At 38.4% G+C, this 25,690-nt stretch overlaps 1 protein-coding gene across 14 annotated transcripts in view; it reads right to left on the minus strand.

Moving 5' to 3' along the window:
- Positions 1-25,690, minus strand: part of UNC79 (unc-79 homolog, NALCN channel complex subunit) — a 108,290-nt gene that overhangs the window by 29,204 nt on the left and 53,396 nt on the right. For 10 of the 14 annotated variants that reach the window (XM_065063603.1, XM_065063599.1, XM_065063610.1 and 7 more), the window contains 11 exons: positions 23,474-23,626; positions 20,769-21,989; positions 18,324-18,431; positions 14,132-14,248; positions 12,012-12,095; positions 9,741-9,843; positions 7,828-7,968; positions 3,803-3,841; positions 2,734-2,846; positions 2,568-2,653; positions 1,467-1,640 (listed from right to left, as the gene is read on the minus strand). In XM_065063603.1, the coding sequence (XP_064919675.1) occupies positions 1,467-1,640; positions 2,568-2,653; positions 2,734-2,846; positions 3,803-3,841; positions 7,828-7,968; positions 9,741-9,843; positions 12,012-12,095; positions 14,132-14,248; positions 18,324-18,431; positions 20,769-21,989; positions 23,474-23,626 (2,339 nt within the window). The remainder of the gene's footprint in view (positions 1-1,466; positions 1,641-2,567; positions 2,654-2,733; positions 2,847-3,802; positions 3,842-7,827; positions 7,969-9,740; positions 9,844-12,011; positions 12,096-14,131; positions 14,249-18,323; positions 18,432-20,768; positions 21,990-23,473; positions 23,627-25,690) is intronic. The other 4 variants (XM_065063604.1, XM_065063600.1, XM_065063601.1 and 1 more) reach the window with 3 other exon arrangements.

Raw genomic sequence — 25,690 nt, forward strand, 5'->3', positions numbered from 1 at the left:
TTCATTAGAAGGCTAGTTTGGAAGAGTTAACTTTACCCCTTTTATGACAAAAAATTCCCTAGAAATATATTTCCACTTTAATAAAAATGGATTGGACAAAAAAATAAAAAAGCCTGGGTTAGCAGGAGGTAGGATGCACGCACCATCCACCTCATGCTATATGTCAGTGGTTGCCCTGGGATATGACATTTTCCCCCATACCCCATAACATCAGAATGTACCCTGGTAATACAAAAGTTGTTCTTTATGGTGTAATTGATTTTTCTTCTGCATAGATCACAGAAGTTGCAGCAGTGAATGGGACTTTTCAGGGTCTATCTATCGTCTTGCCTCATCCCTGCTGCAAGCATGTACAACTGCAAAGAGTCATTTACGACCCTAGAGGAGGGAACAGGAGATGGACAGTTCAGGAACAAGCAATTGTTTTATTTCTATCACTAAAGATACCTCCCACAAATAAAAGGGAAAACAGAGTAAATACTCTGTCATCTAAATGTTCTGTGAATTGCAGATATGCAGTTGGAACTGCTAAGATCAAATTAATTTCTTTTTATTTATTTCAATTAGAAAAGATGCAATGGATTGGCATGGCTAGTACACAAAGGAAATGGTTATCACCTGTTTGGCTTAGTAAGTGCTGCAGGATAGCGTCTCATTTACCAAAACCTAAAGAGGTTTCAAGACCTGACTATCGCATCATGGTGCCAAGGAATTTCATACCATTCATGGAATTTGGTTGTGACATGCAGCTTAAAAGACAATTTATAAGTCACAAAGTTAGATTTTAGATCCCTCAGCTGATACTGAGCAACACCTTGTTGCACATGATTACCACTGGGAAATAAAGTCAGAATAAGGGCATCAGAATCCCATGTTTACTGGAGAGACTCAGAAAAGTGTTTACTGAAAATACATCTCGAAACATACACACCAATAGATAAGTTCCCTCTGTGAGGACTCAGAAATCAGAGCCCAAAGCTTCTAGATTCAGTTTCTGCAGCTATATTCTGATGACAGCCAGAACTACAGCCTGGTCAGCTGAACAGGCTAGGCTCAGTTCCCAGCAGTCTCATTTCTCTTTGCTTGTCTGACTTAGCAAATTAATTAGGTAATGCTGCTCTTCCTGAGAGTTTTAATTTTGTTTTAACAGCTAAAATCAGAGGATTTTTTTTCTTTTTTTGCCAAAATGCTGATTCTCTCAATCGCAGGGCATGGAAAACGTAGAGGAAAAAAGCCAACAAAGAGCTGAACAGTAGCGTGGTCAGAGTTGTTAGTGTTATCCACAGAAAATATAAATAAAGGGATGGATCAGACACACAATAAATCCAGTCCTCTGGACACATTAGTTGAATCATTAGAAAACATTCACAAGAACTCGCTGTGATTTCTCATCCACAGCTTTCCCCCATTTCGGTATATTCTGACCAATGGCAATACAGCTCGTTTCCATTGTTCATATATCATACCTTTAGTGGCAAAACACAAGGGAGTTTTGTAAGGAACGTCTGAAACTGATTACTAATTGTGGTCCAGAGGTTGCTGGGTGAATCCATCGGCAAGGCTTCCATAAATGTAGCAATATTTTCCAAACAGCGTAGCATTGCACCCCCTGCTGGTAGATTCTTTTTGTTGTTTAAACCCTGGGAAATGAAACAAGAACTGTAAACAAATGTACAGGTGCAGAAACAGTCCCTTAGTATTTGGAAATGCTGTGGTTAGTTTGGACCAAATACTACTTATCTCTTCTATAATGCTAATGATACAATGTTGTGCAGGGAATTTCAACTGTGTACACATGACAGTTAAGTCTAGTTCAGCTCCTAAAGTATTGACCAAAAGATTTTAAGCCAAAATGTTATAAGCAGAGTCCTAACTCATAATCTGCTTAGACTGGTATGGCAGTAAAAAAAGCAGAACTCAAAGGATTCACCAGTGGATTGCCCATGTTTTCATTTGGAGAGTTTTAAACAAGATATGTTCATTAATGTTCAGTAGACCACGTATGTTTTTTTGGCTTGTATACTAAGGTCATGTCTGGAAAGACATAAGCAGTTTTAAAGTGATGCCAAAATCTTCATATGAAGCAACTGTCAGATTTTTGCAAGAGCAGGATACATGGAAGTGACTAGAGGGAGGGTAAAAGTTACAGCAGAAACAAGACAAGTGCACAACGGGCCGACAGTGAAAGGCAGACAGTAAATGTTCGGACTACTTAGAGAAATGGCCATCAGATACAGAGGAGAGGAAGAAGTGAGATATATGAGCAGAAATGTTGCTGAAAACCAGAAATGGTGCTGGGGGAAGCGATGGCCCACACTACCAATGTGTAGGGCACTTCCAGGAGCTGATCTGAGGAAAACAAACAAACAAAAACAATCCATGAGAGTAAAACCCAGAAGGCAAATGGTGAGGACAGCCTAATCCTGCGTCTAGGGAGGACACAACAAAAATTCTCTTTGCTTTTGGTGATGCAAGTTCGAACTCCTAATGAATTAGGAGGAATGATCCAATATACCTGACAATGCTAATAAAACTAGCACCACTAACAGAGCTGATTGCCATCATACCTCTAACAGCTGGCTCAGAGCAGCAATGGAACTCAGCTCACTGAAGTCCATAAGAGACGTGGCCAAGGTCCGTAAAAAACTTCCATCTGAAATTCGAATGACATTTTTGCACTGGCTGTCCATACAGAGGTAACTGAAAGGTAAGCACTCAGGTACCACACAGTACCTTTAATATTGCTCTGGAAGAGCTGGGGAAAGATGCCGTTGGGAGCCAGCTGATGGAACACACAACGGAGGAACTGCTTGGCCACACCTGCAGCATTTCCAGGAATCATCATGCTGAAATGAAGGGAAGGAAAGAAGAAAGAAATTGCATTGCAGAGGAAACATTTCTCAACTTGTCAACATGGAGAAAGTAAAGATGATACTATTCTTTTTAATTATGGAAGGGTTCAGTTATGAGTGAGACAGTCAAATCAGAACTGTCCTGATCCCCAAAAACAGTTCAGTATATTGATTTTATGACTTCAGCTTGAGTATGCAGAGCTGAAAAGGTTATGCACACATACCTAAAGTATTCAAGTCTCAATAAATAGTTGCATTTTTCCTGATTATCCACAGGTTTATTTGTGAATCATCTGAGTTTGGAATATAATCCTGCTCTCACCTTGTGTATTTCAGTGATACAGGATGAGGTTCTTGGCTTTACCATAAAACACATGAACAACAGGTAAACACACACAGTATAATATTAATTTGCTTCTTGAGGTTGCCTTCAAGTGATGAAGCACTTCCTAATCCCTCATAAAATGAATGGTTTCATTTAAAAAGCTAAACTATTACCTATTTACTCATAAACTGCACAGGCTAACATTTTTTACAGCTTCTCAAAATGAATTTATCTTATTCAGCATCTGATTTACATAATGAGACATCACTACCAGGGGTTCTCCATGGGCAAGGATGATTCATTTGATTTAATGTACGGAGATAGCTTATCAAGACAAATACTGAACACAGAACAAGCTAGAAAAAGCTGCACTGAAATTGTGGAAACCAGAAGGTACCTTTAAGTTACATCTGAATCTGAGATTTTTCAAGTTCAACACATATGAATACAGGTTCCTGCTCACCTTCAGAACACACAACACTTTTGAAAAAAGTGGGAAAGAACAGGCTTTTCCTCTTACTCAAAAGCCTTAAACAAATTTTTTCAAAGTTAAATTCAGAGCCATGGAGGACTATGCTTTAGATTATTTGTTTCATTTTGGCCAAGGTATCCTTTGTTACCATACCTTTCTGCTTGATTAGAAAAACTGGTACTTGATGCCAACCTGGAATAAAAATCAAAAAATAAGTGAAGCTCATATACTTCTTTGTGTTTCATTTTTAAGTAAGCCAATAAAGTAACATTTTATTAAATAATAAACAAAAAATTTCAGAGAACATTTAAAATGTCACCAGAAAGGTATTCTGAGGAGCACATAAATTCCGTCAAATCATGTTTGCACGACATCTAACCTCTGTTCAGTCTTGCATTCTCACAAATACATAACAGCTCTAAAGACAATTCTGTTTGTTATCTTCATGCTAGCACAGGGAGGCAAAGTAAAGCTATTGCCTTAGATGCACATCATGGATATTTACTAACCTAGGGGGATTGGAGGAAAAAAGTTTTCCAGAAGCTGCCTACCAGCTGAATTGTTTCTGATTAATACAGCAACATACACTAAGCCAAAATTCTCTCCTTGGCAGTTTGCAGTGAGGCTTCTAGTTCCAGATTTTGGCGCCTAAATAACTGGCCTAATTTCAGAAACACTAGGTACCTACAAGCTCTTACAAAGTCAGATGAGAAATACTGGGTTCTCAAAAATCAGGTCATTTATTTTAGTACCTAAATATAGACTTTGAAGCCAAATATGGGCATTCAGTGATGAAAATACTCCACACAATCTTAAAGCAAAATCAAGCACTTCAATATCCAGGACACGTAAATAAATAGAATCAAGGCTTATAATATCAAAGCAATACACCCTTAATGCTAAAAGCCACCAAAAAGCAAATATAAACACGCACCCTGGAAGAATCTCTTACATACAAAATGCTGTGCAATTTTTCCTTTAATCTGATGTGCATCAGTATTTCAGCTGGTATAAGCCGGTATGTCTAAACAGAAAGTTCATTGAGCTACGCTAATTTCCATCTGCTGATGACTGGGCCTTCAGTGTTTATCTTTGATGCACAGTTCTTTCAGGCTGGATTTAGCTGTTGCTCAATCCTCTGTCAGTCTCTTTTCTGAAGACATTTTCCTCTCTACTCACTACTGCAAAATCCAAAAAGGACCCTAAGGCAGCTCAGTTGACTGCACCAGTGCAAACCAAAATGGATGGTGACTTTCATTAATGTTGCATGACAAGCTGGGAACATGGCATACCTTCAACAGGGCAATAGTCTCAGACTGGATACTGCAAGGGACTGAAAATTATATTCTCTTCAGTTGTCCCAGCAAAAATCAGAAGTAGCCACTGGAGTCCCTGACTCTACTGTTGTTAAGAGGAGTCTACATTTAAACACAACATATTAATTCTACTGTTCAAAGCTAATTCTGGGTGAAAACAGGTCTGAAGCTCCCTTCCAGCAATACAGATCCTTGAATCTGGAATAACTGTAGCATTTGCCTACATTAAAAAACATGAGGTTTTCTGCAGAGTGCAACGAGACTAATTACGTGCCCAATGGACATTACATCTATTTTCAATAATCTACTAAAGCATACAAATACAACAGCATAAAATATTTCTTCTAAAAGAAATCAAAGTCCTATGCAAAGTTTTTCTCTCCTTTTGAATGCAATAATACAAGTTTGTTTTTTATCATAAACAAAACATTTGGTTTCTAACTCTGGAAAAACTTAATGAGAGGGGAACTACACTAAGTATTTGGGAACATCTGAAACTTTTTGAAATTTACAGCCTATATGTATTTATCATTACTACTCTAAATATTTGGTTGCACAGAGGCCATGAACCCCCATCACTACCTCCACTTTGCAGACCACAAAGTAGGAACAGTAAATGGCAGTTGACAGTAAACAGATGTGTTCACATTTGTACATATTAGGAGCAGAAGTTAAGCTTTTCAAAGCTCCTCACTACCTCTAGAGCTTAAATGCCATTTTCAAACAGGCTTTGATGCTCGGAAAGCTAAATCTCACTGGAAATCAATGAAATAAGAATACACAAATCAAAAGTCTTGATTCAGGAATGAAAGCATCAAGTTAAGTGCATGCCAAAATCTTATAAACCTGTCAATCTGTAACTGTCAGTAACTTGAACCTAGACCTTTCTCTCTTCTGAACATCCCAATAGGTACCTATCTGTACCTGTGGGCACCCAAATAACTTTTGAAAAATCTCTCTGTATACTGCTTAGGTATTCTGAAAGACCCTGCATTTCTTAACTCCTTGTTTCCTCTTCTAAGCATGGAAGTAGTAGGTTTTTTCCTAAGAAGCCTACATCATTCTCACCTCTGCTGTCGGATGGGTATTTGGAGGTAACAATACGGCACTGCTTGATGAAAAACAGCTACTTCAGTTATATACATGAGGCACCTGAATGCCTCTCTGCTTATTTATGCTACTAATTTTGCATTTATACAAAGCAATTTATTTGTGGGAAGCCTCTTATTGGACTTACAATTTGTCAGAAATGACAGTCAGTAGGAAGAACACAGGACATTCACTAGGCCTACCCCATGTTGCATGCCATCTGCTGCTCTAAAACAATCAGCCGTCTCACTCCAAAGATGCAGCATTTCTTCCTCAAAGTACAGAAGAATGCAGCCCACTCAGCCCTCATCACTTGATAATTTACCTTCCAAATTATTTACTCTCTGTGGCTGTGGCACTGCTGTATTTACAAGAATCACACAGAATAGATAGCATCTGTCTAGATTAGAAACTTTGCCTCCATCAGAGTTCATTAGCAGTGACAGCAGGGAACTGCAGCCTTGCAATTAATGGAAATGGAGGAGTTGAGTAGCTGTTGTGTTTAAACGGAACTGAGAGGCAGTGGAAAGGCAGGGCTGTGAAAAGCCATGCCCCTATAGAAGTCACAGTCAAGAAATTTTAAATTCAGTCACTGAAAAGAACATGAAGGAGGGCTGCACATCATTTCTGCACTTCAAATGCTGCTTGGATGTTTATTCCGAAACACCCTCAAGACACCCTTCCCACCTCTTGGGAAGGAAGTAGTGGAAATGGCCAAGGCAGCAACAACACGTAATACAACAGGAATGGTGCACAACTATCCCATGCACACTGAGTAAAAGTCACAAGAGAAATCAATAGACACCAAATGTTTAAGACCTTATCAAAGACAACCTCATGCAGCAGCTGGTCAGGAAGCCTTCATAAGGAGATGTAAATCTTTACTCAGTCTTAACTACCACACAAAATATGGTTGAAAAGCCTGAAGAGCTTCAGGGTCCATACTTAGGAGTCAACGGTCCTCCAGGAACAACAAAATTCAGAAAAGCTGACAATATTTGTGCATAACTTCTAAAGCAGGAACTACATAAAAGCGAAAAATGCTGTCAAAGAAGCTAAAAGGGGTAGCCAGGAGAATTCAGTCTTTACAAGAAGCACAGAAGCTGTTTAAGTACATGGGAAGCACAGGGCCAAGGTACCACACTTGTTAAGAAAGATTCCAAGAGAGCAGAAGAAAGGAAAAGTGAGGGAGGTTATAAGAAAAAAAAGAAGGCTTCTTTCAAAAAGCTTAAGTCATGTCTCAAATGAAAGGAGAAAAGTGCATAAATTCTGAAAAATCCAATGTAGAAACCACAAGAAGGCAGGCAAAAAAACGGTTCAAGGAGCAGCTAGCAGAGGGAATAAAAATTAACAGTATATTTCTCTTCAAATAAAAAGGGATCAAGAAACACACCAGAGAGTATGCTGCATCAATTGCTTTGCAGTTAATAAGCAGGGCCCTCAAGGAAGATAAGGATGCTGCAGAAAAAACTGAATTAATTTTTTACATCACTGCTTACAGTGAGACAAGCTGAGGAGATTCCTGAGTTAGAACCTCCCTTTGGGGGCAAAAGAGGAGGACATCAAAAGGATCTGCCCAAAACTGAAGTGATAGTGGAAGAAGTTATGTAAGAAATCGATAAAATTGTGAGTAACAAAGAAACAGACAGAACCAGACATTATTCTCTTAAGAGTTCTAAAATATATAACTTCATGTAGCAAAATTTATGTAAACCCAATGCCAGGCACAAAATTATTTCTATCATATGGGACAGAGGAAAGTCCTGAATTTACCTTCCTACAGACTGCATGATGTCCAACAGCAGAGGAGCAGCCAAATCTGGACTAAGGTGAATGAACGTTGAGAGCACAACTATGGCCAGGCCCAGTGTTTCTTCATCATATTCTTCAAGAATAGCCCCGCAGTCATGGCACCTTCAAATAACAGTTTTAAAAACGGACATTAACAAAATTAAAATTAAGTATTACTACATATATACTTGTGTATAATTATATCTTTTTAAAGTACTATTATTTAGTACATTCTATTCAAAATCTATTTAGAAGGATAATGTAATCGTGATTTTTCTATAAGCAAAGACAGTTCATGGCTTTCAAACTTTAATAAACCTTCTCACTAGCTGCACTGGCTGTTTCTTCACTGACCAATGAAAGAGGGCCCCAGCGCAAGCCTTAGTTTTGGTCCTTCTTTGCTTCCTCACTCTGTATTGGACTGCTTCAGCTTGCACTATCCAAGAGAAATCTGCAGCAGTGAAGAGCCCTCAGCAATGTGAGCATCAGGCAATTTGTGCGACTTGGGCTCAGGCAAGAGCTCAGATCCCTGGCACTCTTCTGTTTAGTAGCGTAGACACAAACAATGACACTCATAGATGATCTTAAAGAGATGGAACAATTTCACATTGTCCTTCCTGCCAGTCATGAACTATGAAAAAGAAATTATCCAATTGGTTCTCACAGCAATCATAGCTATTAAAAAAAGAAATGAAAGGACCTCTGAGGGGCACAGAATGTTAGATTCCAGAGAAGTGTCCTTCCTCAGGGCAGATTTGCTGCTGAGTCACTTATCTTTCCTGAAATGCTCAAAGACAACTGATGAAGTTCTGAAAGGGCTATAGGTCTAATTATAAAGGGGATGTCAGATTTAGGAGAGAAGAGATAGGCTTTCACAACCTATGAAAAAGGCAAATCAACATGGGAAATGGGCTTATCTCAGCCCAGTAGGAAGGCTTGCTTAGTTTGGTAATGACTCCAATAGATTGTGATATTTTAATTTAATAGAGTTGTACAGGCAATATTCTTGCCTTTGTTACTGAACAGAAGGAAAATATGCCAATGAAGCCATGAAAATCATAGAATCACAGAATGGTTTGGGTTGGAAGGGACACTGAAGATCACCTAGTTCCAATTCCTGCACCATGGGCAGGGTTGCTCGAAGTGCCATCCAGCCTGGCCCTGAACTACGTCAGGCATGAGGTAGCATTAACTACTGGGATGCTTCACTTCGTCACTTCCAGTCCCAGCCCACACAATGGCCCTGTCTTTCTCCAGTGATCATCCTGGCATGTCTGTTTACTGGACAGAGCACAGAACCACAAGCAAGAACTTCAGTTTTCCTTCGTATTTTTGACCAAATCAACGCATGACTCCCTGCTGACTACTTTACTTCTTCATTAAATGAGCACACTTATTTTTAACTCTTCCTTTAGAAGCATTTTAATCAACCAATTAAGATTTTTGGGATCAGTGAGTATCAGCATTAAAAATGCCATGTCAGAAACTGTTGATTTGTAATCACGTGTAATCTATTTCAACAGAATCCCAAAGAAATCTGAATAAAAGAATTTTTTTTTTTTTTTAATCCTAAGGCAAAAATGGTTTCTGATGGACCACAAGGAACCCTTGATTTAAAATAGGATGGAAAGTGCTCCTCCAGTCCTCCATGCACACACAACAGCCTGAGTCACCATTTCGCCTTGTGCAATCTCATACAAGTCCTACTGAATTAGAAGCTCATCTTGCTAGCAGTGTTTAGAAAATGTTTATCTGGGGATAAAAAAATTAATTAAGAAACTTTGCACAGAGATAAAGAATAGAATGGACTTTATATTTCTATAAAGTATATCTATATTTTACTTGACTATTTGAAGTTCATCTAGTTCTTTGAAAGAAACAGAAAAAGAACTTACTTGTCAGTCATCACAGTGGGCTGGTCATCAGCAAATTCTTCTGGCGCAGGTACAAACATACTGACTATACTGGGTGCTGACAGCAAGCTAGATTTTGTGGCACCTTCAGGCAATTGGGGGAGGCGAAACAAAAAAGGAAAGAAAATCACTACACATAAATGCAAACTGCTTGAAGAGCAGACTTCTAAAGAAGACCCATAATGGTTTTACTGTGCATGGAAAGAAGAAATAAAGTGTGTTTACAAAAGGATATGTATCACATTCCTTGCTTCTGCCAGATTGTTCCAATTACCTAGAACTATAAACTAAAAACAAAATTTAAAAAAAAAAAAAAAACTTAAAATATCCTTGGGAAAAAAAGATAACAAAGAACAAAAATTCCAGGAAGGCAGATCTAATTATATCTACTTATTTTTTAGGAAGAGAGCATGATTCTGCAGTTGCTATGGGACTGGACACAAGAAGATTTGCAGTCTTTCCATGTAATCTGGGGAATTGCCTTCCCATAGTTCTTGGTGACATGAAGAAAGCAATAAGTTCATATGTCTCAACACCAGGTCATCAGCCTATTCACACCACCCCTGAAAGAGGCACAGGAGAGAAAACAGGAAAGGACAGCTACAAGAAATAATTCATAAGGAGTTGAGAAACACTGAGAATATCAGAGGGCTGATGGTTAGAAATGCTTTCCACTGAAAGTCTTCACAAGCATCTTTATTCTCTGAAGCTGAGTTGTTCAGCTGGGTGCATAGTCACAATGACCATGCCAACACACAGGGTTTCCTTTGCCTTTGGCACTATTTGTGCACCTGATTTCAGATGAATGCTTGTTCTAATGGGAAGAGTTATGTACAATGGAAGATTCAAACTCTTGGCTTCTCTGAGTTCTGCTTTCCAGAATTACAGCACTATAGTGTAGTCTGACAGTCTAACATCTCTCCAGTATGGTGGTTTTCCTGCTTTGGCCCCTTTGTTTGCATTGAGCAGACAACAGCAATTGCAGAAAAAACAAACCAACCAAACACACACACCCCAAAAAAATCCTAAAACAAAAACAAACAAACAAACAAAAATAACAACCACACAACACCAAACGTACGGAAGAAGCAACTCCCCAGCTAGCCTGGTTGCAAAGAAACCCTCAAGAAAAATCAAACTCATTCAGGAGCCATCAGAAACTTGGATCAAAGCTACTGTGATGCATTATTATTATAATTATTATCCATTATTGACTTTCATGCCGGTTGCCACAATCTGCAGATTCTGATTTAATGTAACATTAGCCTGTTTTGACATTAAACTATGGAAACAAGAGGAAGCTTCTCCACCTAAGCTGTATTTTGAGGGAATTTCTGATGAGACAATCCCAGTTACTGCAGGAAAAGCAAATTTAATAACAGCCCTCAGGTAAAATAATCTAAGAAGCTCCCACAATTTCTGAACTCAAAATATGTGGAGTGATGAAGGGTTGTTCCACAAGAATAAGACAGGTTTTGAACAACTATTTTATTAGGTTTGTAAGGAAATACTTCTTTTACATACAGAGTTCAGTACTTCATAATTGTCCCCTCAGATTTTGTTGGATATGAGCAGACACTCCAAGAAGTCCAGAACACTTTTCAGTATTGTAGGACACCATCCAGAATGCAAGGAATAGGAGTAGATTTTCACACACTTCTAGCTAGTTGTTTGTTTGGTTTTTTTTTTAATCCCTTCACAAATGAATAAAGATCCCTCTACCATGACTTTGGAAATTCCACTGTCATGTCCTCTAGATGTAAGTCCCATTGAAGCACACATGTTAAAAACTGTCATAATGCAGGTTACAATGTTGGAATGAGACTTAACTCCTTAAAATAAAAACTACCACTCTCATGTACTGAACAGTAGGGGAAAAAAAACATATGTTCTAGGCAAAGAAGGTAAATCACTGACCCATTGCAAGACTGTAAGAAATTGGATGCATTTCAGCTGTGAGGGAGAAGAGTTCATAAAGAAATAAGATTCAACTACACTCTGCATACAGAGTCTATTATTTACAGGTTGAAGCTGAAACAAGTACTAGCAGAAAGCCAGTACTTCTCATCAGTTGTCCCTGTCTTGAATGAAATGTCTCTTCTAATTGTTTTTTGATAACCTACATTCTGCAGGACAGTTGAGGGCTTTAATACAGCTGAACAGAACATAAAATTCAGCACTATTTGTTACTAACCAAAAATCCTTCCTGGCAGTCTTAGCAGAGAGATCAGGTCAAATAGACACTGAACTAACCTCTGATTCTTAGTGGTGGTCCCTCCAAGTCGGGGTTTAGGCAAACAGGGACATTGCACAGCCGCTTCCCATGCTGTATCTGCTCTGTGAATAAATATAGAACTTCAGTCTCCAGAAATATGAATCCAACATCTGTCACCAGCATCACAAGTCTTAAACCGTTAAAACAAGAGAAGGACAAATAAAACAGATATTGAAAAAAAAGAGTTAATTTCTTAAGCACAGAAAAGGGTGGGGGGGAGGTGGGAGGGGCAGAGAAAGATGAAAGAGGTCCACAAAGGAAAAAGGACACAGATAACCTAATACCACATAAGGCATTTTAGAACAGTGTCATTAAAGGAGAAAGGAAGTGCTATCCATAAAGGTTCAACAAGATACGGAATACATGAGTCACAAAAAAAGAAAGACAGTGCTAAGCAACATCAAGAGATGAGAAATCAAGTGTAGTTTTTGCTGTCAGAAGACAGACACAAAACTATTTTATTTTACAGATAGCTAGCTTGGGAAAAGAGTGGCTTGAAATAAGAAATGAAAGAGACACATGCTACCTAGCATGTAAAAAAAAATAATAAAAAAAATAAAAATAAAACATGCATGAATCAAGCACACATCATATACTTATGCCAACTAAGACTATTTCCTAGTTGTTATACCCGAATATAATAAGTCTTAAAACTCTGGTGTGACATTAAAATGACAAAAAGTCACACTGAGCATTTGTCCTGATGAAACAAACAAACAAACTACTGTTTTCTGCCAAATAATAATTTTATTTTGAAGGTACTCCTTGAAAAAGACATAAGAGATGCAAAGCTTTCCAGAAAAGAACATTTTACTTTGTATCTCCGTGCTTGGAGGCCTTTAGCTGGAATGAATGTTGAAGGAAAATGCCATAGATATTGAGAAGAAAGCTAGTGGATTTGGAACAAGACTAACAAGACAGAGCTCCAAAGTGGTTTTAAGTACTGACTTGTACCTCTTGAATACAGGCTAACTACTTCTTGCAGAATTAAAGCAATAACTTTTTCACCTCTAAACCCCTGCCTGAGAAACTGGGTGATACCAGCTAAGTCACTTCAGTAAATCAACTTACCTGCTGATAGGACAAAAAAAAACCAAAACCAAACAAAACATTGTTATCATTGACAAATTTTGACCTTTATCATTTATGTGATGCTGAGCACACTACTCAGCAGACTGGAATAGAAAGGATAGTCCTGAACTATAGTCCTGAACTATGTACCACACTCTCAGCCATTCTTCAGCTACAAGGTTTAGCTTGACAGAACCTGATGCTGAAGACTGAATTAACTAAAAACTTTAACTCAGCTGTTCAGAACTCGTGACAAGACAAGCATTCAGCATGTGAAGTTCCATGTAACATTTTAAGCATTCCTTTCTCTGGATGCATCTGGATCTGCTGATAAATTCTTAAGTAGTATGATTCCACAATGTCACTAACATCAAGATGGGCAACAAAATATCAACCATTTATGATAAGCTATTGTAGAATGATGTTTAGTGCCATCTGCTATGAATTCTGTTGTGACAGAAAAACTTTTATAGCAAAACAAAAAAACAAAACACCACACTTGAGTAATGAGGAAATTACGTGCTTAATTCAGTTCTAATTGCTTTGCATTCATATTAAAGGAAGAAAAAACAGGTCTGTGATGAACAAAAACTTCAGGTGTTCAGCATGAGCTGGGAGAAACTTCAAAGAAAAATAAAACTGGCTGGTATAAGGCACAACTCCTTGGTGTACCAACACCATTGTAAACACACATGCAAATAAATGATTTCATGCACCAGGGATGAAATCCTGTATCTAATGAAATCAACAGTGATACTTCCATTTCATTCAATGAGGCCAGGACATAATCCAAGTAATACGCAAAACTGTGGGGACACCACAGTACCAGAAGAACTACCTCCCAAATATGTAACTATACCAATTCATATCAGGTGAGAATCTGGTACTCACTACAAAGTTTTACTTTAGATTTGAGATTGATTACTTATCTGCAGTTGTAGAATAGAAATACTTACTTTTTAAATGGATTGATACAAAAAGAAATTGGTTTAGGAAACAGAAATAAAGAACAATAAATGCAGCTCACCAGTATCCCAAGTGCTGATATTGTGGGGAGCACTAGACTGGTGTTCCAGCTGCCTCTTCATTAGCTGGTTCATTGTCAGAGCTCCCAAAGAGCCTCTTTTCATTTGTCTGAACTGAGCTGCAAGTCAGAAATGCAAAAGGATTTCAGGGGCTCAGACAACATGTAAAACTACTCTTATTTCCTGAACTTACAAGCCAGCATGAGATAAATACTGACAGGACAATGACTGCTTGGTCTGAGGATCTTGCTCAAGTCAATGTGCACTTTTCACACAACTGCACAGGGTACAATTCTGGCCCCAAAGACATCAGTCATAAGTGACTTGGATTCAGGATCTCCTCCACTGTGTCAACTGTCAATGCCTTTTTGTCTCCAAATATCATGAAAGTTCTTCAAACTACTTGGTATCTGTGGAGTCAGATACTACCCCAAAATTCCCATGCTGACAGGCAATACTTGAATCTCACTCACATACAATCTACTGAGGAAGGAAACCTCGTCTCCTCCCAGCAAGGTACGGAGCACTGCTATGTCCATGCTTACCACAGGAGAACTAATTCACTGACCCTGAACCACCAGCACCTTTCATGGGTGGCACAACCTGAACAGGCCTCCTAAATACCCACCCCTCAGGCATACCACCTGCACATCATTCTGAAGCATGAAGCTACCACACCTTTGAAGACAGGTCCCTTTTGTAACTTCACTGCCATTCTTATTACATGGAGCTATTGTTAGGGAATAGACTGCCTTAGTTTACTGAATTATTTGGTATACTGCTTCTTATAGAACTTGTTTGGAAACTGCCTATGGAACTTGCTTAGCATAACTTGCTTAACATAAGTAACGAAGTTTGCTTAGGTCACAAGCTGTGAACTTTCAAACTTTCTGCCTAAAAAGGCCACAGAATCTGTTCAAGCAAGAAGGTAAGGGAGGTTTTGATGGTCAACAGGAGCTGCATCCCTAGAGATAGGTAAAGGAACGAGATGGCGGGTCTAAAAGAAGATGAAAAACAGATGAATGTTTTCGTTATTGCCAAAAACTTATTTTTCTTCCCAGCTGTAGCTGCAAAATAACAACTGATAAACAGGAGCTAGAGCTGACGTCTAGTCTGGTCAGTAAAAGACAAACAACTACCACAGAGATAAGAAACAGCTCATCCGATGAAAATTAAGAGACCCGACGAAGAACACGGACACCCCAGACTCTAATTTTACAACTGAACCAAACTGATGTGCATGGGATGGGAAGCTTAGGTTGTAATGGTATAATTGGCCAGGCTTTTCTTTGCTCAGGGTCCCCCTCCCAGAGGCACCCAGCTCAACCTGCTCTCTACGCTTTGCTTTACAAATGAATAATTTAAGAAGAATTTCTGGAATCCATGCCCAAGTCTTGGCTTTGTGAAACCTAGGGAAAGGAAACTTCCTTAACACTATCAAGCGACGAGGGCTCGATTTTTCCTCATCTGACTATTTACAATACTTCTTTAAACTGCTATTGCTGCTTGCTTTAAGAGATGTCTCTCACTGGATAATGCACCCCCCCACACACACACAAAAAAAGTGGATTTAAAATTTAAATGGAGAAAGAAACAGAGCATACTCACAACTCACAACTCTATCACATTTTTCTCCTTTCATAAGAAAATGCAAATTGAACAAGCATAATACATTCGTTTTGACAGCTGAGTCTGAGCAATGTATTTCCACCACTGAAACCAAAATCATTGTCCACAGTTTGATGAGAGAGTTTGAAGGCCCTGTTTGATCAAGGCGTGTGAGACTGCTGACATTCATCTCCATGCAGAAAAGCTTTTAAAACATTGCCTTAATGTTTAAGTGCTTTCTTCAATAGGACCTTAAAGAAAGAGCAACAAAGCAAAACCTTCTCCTAATGATTATTTTCATCTGCAACCACATTCAACATTGTAAAAAGAAGTATTAACATAATATCAGGTAGTTCCTTTCTAATATTCCAAACAACACCCAGCTAAGATCTGAAAACAAACACAGCATTTCACATTATTAACTGAGATCAAGAAGTACAGACAAGTGACAAACTACAACTTTCAGAAAGCTGAGGGGTTAAGCGCCTTCTCCTAAAGTTCCTCAGTTTCTATCTGAGAGTTTCAAATTCAGAGAAAATAAGAGTACTCCCTAACAAAACAAATACAGGCCCTGAGTAATAATAAACACAATTATAACTTCTGTGGGAATCTGCACACTGAAGTTATTTTATTAGGTGAAGTAGTTTAAGTTTTTCCTCATTATATCCTTCCAACGTATCAGAGTGCATTTAAACTCTATTTTTGGTCCAAGTACAAACTTCTCCAGCATTGTTGTAAAACAGTCCTTGTATAACTGAACAGACCAAAAGACCATTCCATGTTTCACTTTTAAAAGTTATATTGCAGCTGCCTTTTACAGCAAATTAGGAGAAAAATAGAATTTCCATCGTTTCCAGGGCAAGGACTTTAAATAGATGCTTTATCACTTTATCAAGCATAGAATTTCCTGATGAAAGAACAGCAATTAACGTTAGAATTGGCAAGACTGCTTGGAGTGCAGATGACTGTCAAAATACAGAAAATTATCTCTTTGAATTTTCTTAACAGCTTTTGTGATTGTAATTAAAAAAATTTCATGCATATTTCAGATAATCAGGCTACTGTCGAGCAGATTTGGATTTCCAGGATTATTTACCTGATTTTTCAAGGACAGCCACGATTTCAAATATTGATAAGTATAAAAAACAGAAAACCACCACAGCCCAGAGATCTGCCAGCCTTTGACCAGTGCTGGAGCCAGGCTGATTGCTGTGGAGCAGCACACAACTTTTCATATCCAAAGACAAAATCTTCCTATCACAGCTAGCAATCTATGTTTTCTGTGGCCAGGCACTGGCTGTACAAGTGATGTTATCTACTTGTGTCACTAACGTGCCTTGTGCTCACAGTCCTGATCAGGACTTATTATGCAGAGCACTGTAAAAACACACAATAGAAGGTCAAAAATATTTCAGTCTCAAGAGACAAGAGACACAATGGAAGTATTCATGTCCATTTTGCAGTTGGAAACTGAGGTACATAGAGAGAGGAAAGGAATATTTACAAAGGAATGTAGGCTCAACATAATTTAGATACTATTCCCAATTTCATATATTGGCATTTACAGGAACACCTAGCACTCGGTGAAGCCAGACGGAGATAGGTCTTAACTGCCACCTCTTTGGCTGCTTTAGGAAGTGATATCTGTATCATTAGGTGGTCAGCAAAAGAACTCTGACTATGAGTTACACATTACATGAGATGCTTGTGATAAAACTGGAGAGGAAATCTCTAATTTGGAGTACTCATCTAGCATGTCTAAAATAACATCTTCCAATCCAATCAGCAGATGATGAATTTCCAGAATTAAAGTTTAACTTCTCTACAGTAATCTGAAATCACAGTTCAGCAAGATGGTTGAGCCAACCCAGAAGCTCACTGGTATCAAAACAGGTCATTATTTCTCCTCCCTTTTCTACTAATCAAGAATCCTGCCCCATCAACCATCCGAAGTGTTGCTTAACATTGCCTAGGTGGACACATCATTCTGGATTTTGTTAGTGTTCCAAGATGCTTTCACTTTCCAATGTTATCTCCATCTGATCTGTTAAGCCATGTGTCTACGTCTACTTAAACCAGCCCAGTTCACTTTACAATGAAATGGGTATGGGAGTGTCAGATAAACAGTTACTGCATTTCAGTGAGCAGCTGAGAAAGTGGCATTTCAAGCACTTTACAAAAATTGCAAGAGACTTTTTTTCCTAAGGTACAGCAAGAAATGCACAGAAGACCATAGTAACAGCCCTGTGGAGCTCTCATCCTCTGCTTCTGTGTACTGACAGTTGACAATGCTTTCTCTCACTGGAAAATAAACATTCAACTTCAGTGAAATATTGCTTCTAGCTGCTACCTATTCTAATTCAGGAAAACCACTTCCGTCAAACTTGCCATGGTGCAATAGAAAATCTTGCAGTCACTAACTGCTAAAATCCTGCTGACCACCAGAGATTTAACAGATCTAATGATGTTCAACACAACCGTACTTCCAAGAATCAATGAAACTCAGGGGAAGGCATTTACCAGGCATGATATGTATCTGACGCACAAACACAGCACATTCAATCCTCAAGCCAGAGGCAAACTTACTTGCTATGGAAGAGTGACTACTTGTCTCCGGGACACCTGCTTCAAGTGTCGGTGCAGAGGATGACTCTCTTGGCATTTCCAGCGTTGAAAGTCCTTTGGCAGCAGGATCTGCATATGAAAATTGTCCTTAATAAATAAATATTTTCCATCTGTTTTCTCCCTGGATACTTTTTTCACTTCTTTCCTGTCGTGCATTCACCGTCTGACATTTCCAGCAATTTTAAAATAATTCAGTGTGTTTGTGTAGTAAGAAAATTTTCATAGACACATTAAGGATCTACTTCTTAAAATAACTTTTTAAAGGAAATTTCTACCTGTGCTCTTTAGAGCTCAGAACTAATAAATGCAAATAGAGTTTGATTTCAGTCCCACTCAGAGTGATTATAAGAGCCACCAACACGGAAATAAGAGAGGTACCACTGATGTAAAGCAAGTTTAAATAACAGCTTAGCATCTTTTCAAAGTCTTATCTCCAACATGTTATCAGTTTTCTTTCAAAAGGCTGCTGATCTAGCAGCTGATCCTAATGGTTTGAAGAGTTTAAGATTCTATCATTAAAAAAGAAAAATAAGCCATTAAAGCTAATGTATTTATTTTATGATAACTGATGCTATCAATATAGAAAGAATAAAGCAAATGCATTTTCAAGTGTTGAGGGCTGTTTTCAGCATATCATATAAAGTTGTGTCTGTGCTGCAAAAAGTCTCAGGCAGGAAAATGTAGCCCAGCATCACACACTTGAAGAAACAGCCATTTGCATATTTAATTCAGAGATCAGTTTTATCACAAGCCATTCTAAAACATATGGAAGTATAATAGGCTGACATAGCTTGAATAAGACTTTGAAATTATAATCAGCCCATTATGATGGCAATATTAAGACTACTTAGATTAATTACAATACATATGTTCTCAAATAAACTAATCAATACGGCTAACAAAGCAAAACAGAAGAGACATATTAACCTACCCAAGTCACTAAATTACCCAGTTATCTGAATTCCCTGTATCAACCTGTAATGTAAGTGAGCACTCAGTGAGTTATTGTGAATGTTTTATGTTCCCCTTGGATGACATATTTAGATGCAGGCAGCCAAATGACCTTTGTATATGCTATAATCCTAGGTTCCACATGGTGTTTCAGAACAGGGACAGTTCTTCCAAGCAGTTTCAAGGATGATACTGCCAATTACTGCATGAAAACTGGCCCTTACTAATGGTGAGAAAATCATTTGTGTCTAATTGCACAGTCCTTTCATGACCATTCTTCTCTAACAACTTATTTGAAAGGTTCAAAAGCACTTGGCCCTCTTTTGTTTTTACAAAGCTCTAGTGGTTCTTCAGCTTACTGGAACCGTAAATGGGATGACAGGCCTAAAACATTAAGAGAACAGCCTAACTATGATCACACTGAATGATTTACCCTTGTAAAAGCATAATATCGTAATAAGAAATTATACTATGGTTCCCTCTGAAGAAGAAAAAAGAAGTGAGGTGAGGAATCCATAAGTATTCCTCCTCGCTTCACTGGCAACAAAGAAGTGAGGTCTGAAAGATTATTTCCTTTTTTAATTAATATGGTAAAATTAAAAAAAAAAAAAAAGTAGTACAATTCTAATAACTGAAAAATCATGGAAAAAAAAAAAAAAAAAAACAAACCAGCTGCAGAAGTAAAGAGGCAGCAGCGTACATTTTTAAAAAACACTTGACCCATCCATTTGGTAACTGAGGAAATTGTTAGAACACACTTTCTCTCTACCTGAAAAACTTGGGAACAAAGCCCTTGAAATTACCTGAAAAATCTTGGGATACACAGAAACACTGTATGGCTTTCCCCATACTTCAACTTCAAACCTTTAATGAACACAAGCCAAGTAAATTTTGTCAACACTCAATACATAGAAGGCTACTAAAAATTTTTAGTGTATAGGAACAAAATATATATGTCTGATCCTAAACGCAAACTGTGGTTAATTCCAAGTTGCGAATTCTACAGCTCGTTCAGCTTTACACTTCATGATCCAGTCTGCTTTCCACTGCCTTGTGCTTGCAGAAGAAATAAAGGCCAAAACCCACTACACACAAAAGAGAATCAGTGTAGTATGGCCTAGATTAGTAGGATAAAAGGAACTGAATTATGACAATTTTTCTGACTCCTCACATAAAGAGGCCATGGAGTTTCACTCCCTAGCTTGGATATCAGAACCAATATTTTTGTCACTGAGGTCCACTTCCTTTTCAAATGAGCCCTCACACATGTACAATACCGGGAGGGTTAGTGCATTTTTTGTGAGAAACAAATACCCAAAAGCATTCTTCAGCTAGCTCAGATGGTGTATACCCACGTCGCTCCCTACAAGAATACACATCCCCCCCTACATTGGTCTGTTACTAAAACCTTCACACAGTGATAAACATTTTGATTGGGTCAGTGATTGAGCTCACCTGCCTCCTTCTGCTCTCCCAGCTTGTCAAGGATGTTAAAAGAAATGTCCAGGTATTCCCTCTGAATAGCGCTCACTGCAATCTTCCTCTGCTTCCTCTGGCGAGGAACAATCTGAATCTTAAATTCTGACTCCTCGGTCTCCTCTCCTTGTTTCTGCTCCATGTTTTGTTCAGTGTCAGACTCTGTGTTGGTATCAAGTTTATCACCTTCGGTTTGGTTTTCAGAATCTTCGGGTACTTTAATAAGGACTGTCTTTACATTTGGGCTTGGACTTGCTCCACCAGGTCTCATTTCCTCCACATTGAGCTCAGAGTTATCATCAAGGGACATTTCCGGAAGGGCAAATGACTTCTGCAGCAAGTCCCTTTTCTGTTTCAGTGTTAGTGTGTTCCCACAGGACAAGTCTTGAAGTTCTTCTGGCTTAACTAACTCTGAAGAGTCCTTTAGATCTTTTGGAGAAGTGGAAAGGATATCCTCTATTCCCGCTGAAGCATCATTGCTTGTATCCTGAGAACTGAAGTCTTTGGAGCAATCTTCAATGCTGAACTGGACCAGAGGAGTTGTGCTGAGACCGAGTGCAGAGACATTGATGGGAGTTGAGGGAGACGACACGGCAGTTTTGTCAGGGGCTTCATCATTCAGCTGGTTTGTTGTTTCTTCTTCATCGCTCTCCACTATTCTAAGAGGAGGAAGTGGTTCAAAAACTAAAGAGTCACTGTCTGAAGTGGAGAGTACTGAATGCTTTTCAGGACCCGATGTCGAGTCAGAGGACAAATCTATCAGATCTAAATCTTCCTTGGGCCCAGCAGGTTTAACCGGAGAGTCCACTTTCACTTCGTATGTTTCCATGCAGTTTAACCTAACTTCTGGTATGACAGGTCTTCTTGATTCCTGGAAACTCTCTGTACGAGGAAGACTTTCTTGTGTCTCTATATTTTCAGCTTTAGTGGAAGAATTCTGCCGAGATCGTCCATAATCACTCTGCCTGTGTATGGCATAAGCAGCAGGGACAGGTGGTTTTTCTAAGTCACACCGGTCTATGCAGGACTTCCTGCGATGTTCATCTAATGAAAACAACAGGGAGTCTGCATTTCCTATATCAAGAGATTTTTGTTTTAGAGAGCGCAGTTTTTTTTTCTGAATGCTTTCTTCTCTCACACAGCGTAGTATACTGTCTTGTAAGGCACCCGTCTCTCTATATTCAGCCAGCTCTATTTCACCTGATTAAAACAGAAAGAGCTAATACTACCTCAGTTGGAGACTTCTGGCAGTTATCTCTATCTCACAATTCAACACAATTGGCATTTCAAATACAAACCAAATCTTAGTCAGAATTATCTAAATTTTGTTTTGACCTCAGAGCCATATTACAGATTTTTACAAGGAACAATGACAAGAAAACCTGCTATTTGGACAGTAGGGTTTATCTAAATTCTATCCAAATTCTACTCATCCTGGACAGGGGTACCCTGAAGATAGACTGTTTAACCTTATGCATTGAACAGAAGATACCACAGGCAAGTAATTTCTACAGACACTGGGATGGCTGTGTTAGGCATGACAGATGAAAGAAGAAATGAGCTACATGGACCGCTCTGAAGAGATTTCAAAATCAATTTGGTCTACAGTACTGTGGACATCATTTGGACATGAGTGTACATTAGAGCACATCTACACGTTATTTACTGCAGCTAAGTGGGCTTAAAATGGATGCTTCTGATTGAAGAAGCAAGTGTAGCAATAGCAGTGAGGATGTGGCAGCACAAGCCTGAGATCAGACAGGTGTTGAGAGAATTTTTTCCCTCAGTGACTCTAGAGCCCAGCAGAGTCTGGCAACCATCACACACATAGTGTCAGCTCCCTCTCCTAGGCAGGAGTAAAGTGAGCACAATTACACTCACTGGTACTACCACTGCATTGGAACTTCGCTACGTGAACACATTCGTTGAGAACATTTGAAAAGCTTATCACTGTTGTTACTATGAAAGACATATTTTCACATAAAACAGAATATTCTTGATCATTATTCTCCTCATATTTCAAAATGTTCCACATATGAATCACCATGCAAAAAAAGCAGTGAGAAAAGCTAAAGCAGATGCTTGCTCTAGTCAGAATCATTGTCCCTGCCATGCAATCACGTGAAAGGAAAAAAAAAAAAAAGGCAAGTGCGTGGTGGTAGAAATATCTTCATTTTTTTTTCCATTTCAGAAACCTAAATCTATAAACAAAATCCTCCCTATTTTTTGAAACCACCAAATGACACTTTTTACCAATGGAAAATCGTAATATTTGCAGCAGCAACAACAAATTTGCTTTCCCTAGTGTCCCACCTCATCAAAAAAACAAAACAAACAAATAAAACAACAACAAACTCTGGGGAGAAAAATAGAATAAGAAACTTCAGCCCAACAATGGAAGGAAATTGCAACAAATTCTCTTAAACATTTTTACACTGAAAAGAGCTTAAAGTTTCAGAAAACAATTGCTGGTTTCAGGTATTGGTATTCTGGAGTCCCTACTTTGAGACTCCTATAAGAGAACTCACTCAGTGAAATGAGAAGTACCTGCTCTCATCAGTGAGACAGAGTCCTCGTATTCAAATTAGCAGTGAAACAAACTCTACAAAGAAAGGTGGTAGCTTGAAACTAAGAGTATGAAACTTTATTTCTGCATGAGTTTATACCAACAAAACAATTCATACTTCTCTGAGCATTCATCTCAACTGGTTGATATTTCACCATTTTGCTGCCACCAATTCTTTTCAGTCTTGCAAAGAAAGTTTGTGATTCTTTATTGCAAGGTCCAGTTGGTGTATCATGAATATCAGATTCATCAAAAACACTGTCTTCCTCTGCTGGAGAAAGAAAAAACTTTATTACTCTTCCGAGAGTGCAATTACTTGAATGAAAAGCTGTCTATGTAACAAAACCTCAGCTAGTTTCAATTAAACTTGAATTGGAGAATGAAGAATCATCTGAAGTTTACAAGAAAATTTATGTCCCAGGTATAAGCCTCCCATTCTTGTTAAATCTTGAGTTCAGGTAAGAGAGGACAGAGATAAATTAAAAGTGGATTACAATGCAACAAAAGTATATCAAAGCTTTTACCATTCTAAGCTGATCTTTCTTTCTAATAATAATACAGATTCTTTAGATGGAAGAAACAGAATATATCTGGATGCTGACTTGGGTAAATAACTTCTATAGTGCTCAGTGAGAAATGGTAAACTGAAGAAGACTGAGATTAGTACAAGAACTGCAAGGTCAATAATAAACCAGCAAAACAGGAAAGCAAAAAAATAAGTGGATAATTTTGGGAAACTGGTAATACTAATAGAAAATTACCTAAAAGTATGAATTATGAAATTACTGATGTAAGTAGTAATAGTAAAACATTATACTCTAATTTGAGACCTGCTGGCTGAAAACAGCAGAAAGTAAGAAAGATCCAAGTCTATTCAACCCATCAAAAAATAACCACATCACCTATGTGAAATGACTATTTAAAAAAAAAAAAGGAAAAATACAAATCTATCATGATTCACCTCCAAGGAAATAAGTAACGCTACTGGGACAATACAGAAAACAGAGTACTCATGAGAAGAAACCAAAAAGTTTGCCTCGTTTATTCTAGTGAGCAAACATGGAGAGTAAATGCATTTGGTGTCTAGGAATGAAGAGGCAAGTAAGCCAAAGATTTAGAATGGCCAAAACCTGAAGACTTAAACTGGACATTAATATCTTAAGCTTTGAAATCAGTGGAAAGTTTCTGCTATGTGTGAAGCTATGGAACTCCCACTTAAAAGCATCAGGGATACGTAATCGATATGGATAGTAAGAATTTCTACAGGGACCGAGTTTAGTAAGTTAGGAGATCACTTTTAATATCATGTCTTACAAGTCTAACTTCTTCCCCTTAGCTACAAAGGATTCTTCTCACAAGATACCTGCAGCTAAGCATGGAAGTAAAATTAGGAAACAGGTTCAGTTGTGGGAAATCCGTCTTTACCGCAGAGATTCTTGCTGCCTGTCAATGAAATTCTCAGCTGTTGATCATCTGAACACCACTTTTGATGATGACAGCAGCACACACACTACCTGACCAGGGACTAAGCAAGTATCCTTAGAAATGGTGGGAAAGGCTTCAACTTTCCAAGTCCTTATGGATGTATACTGGCTGCTTCTTGCAAGTGGAAGAAAACTTTCATACTTCCTTTCTTTCTGCAACACTTCAGCAAGGGAGGAGAATCAGCCCTACAATTAAGTCAGCATTTACAGAGTAAAATTTGCCCATTTATGGTCCTTTACCTCTGAGCAGCCCAAAGCCCTTCACAACAGCTCTGGAAAGTAAGCAAATGATGTTATTCTCCTTACTTTAAACACAGGGAAACAATAAAGAAGTAAGACACAAGGCCACCCAGAGAATCAATGTTGGACATGGGACTGGAACACCAAGTTTTCTAAACCTAACTTGAGACTTGCTATGAACAGCAATCTGGATAGTTAAGTATCTCACTTTGTCTTAGAAACGTCTCAGAATCCATGCAGAAACTGAATGCATTTTATAAATGTATTACTACTACCCTCAGCATTAAGTCATTATGAATTAAGTCATTAACTCTGCTCAAAACAAAGACAAATTCATAGTAATTATACAGTTACCTGAACCCTCTTAGCCCCCCTCTAGCAACACAAAATGTCCAAGCGAGTGAGAATATGTGATGCATCACTTATGTCCATTTTAAGGTTGCTTTAATTTGCTAGAGGTGAGTTGTAGGGTGTTCAGGTAAACAATAATTTGTGTCCTTGTTCTGCTGGATATCTTTTTATGAGCAACAAGTAGCAAAAGAGGAAAAGTACTGAAATGCATAAAAAGAGTACATCTTGGATTCTTCAAAATAAGAGTTTGCTGCACTCTA

This window comes from Columba livia, chromosome 5, assembly GCF_036013475.1.
Source record: "Columba livia isolate bColLiv1 breed racing homer chromosome 5, bColLiv1.pat.W.v2, whole genome shotgun sequence".
In the NCBI taxonomy this organism is placed as follows: Eukaryota; Metazoa; Chordata; class Aves; order Columbiformes; family Columbidae; genus Columba; species Columba livia.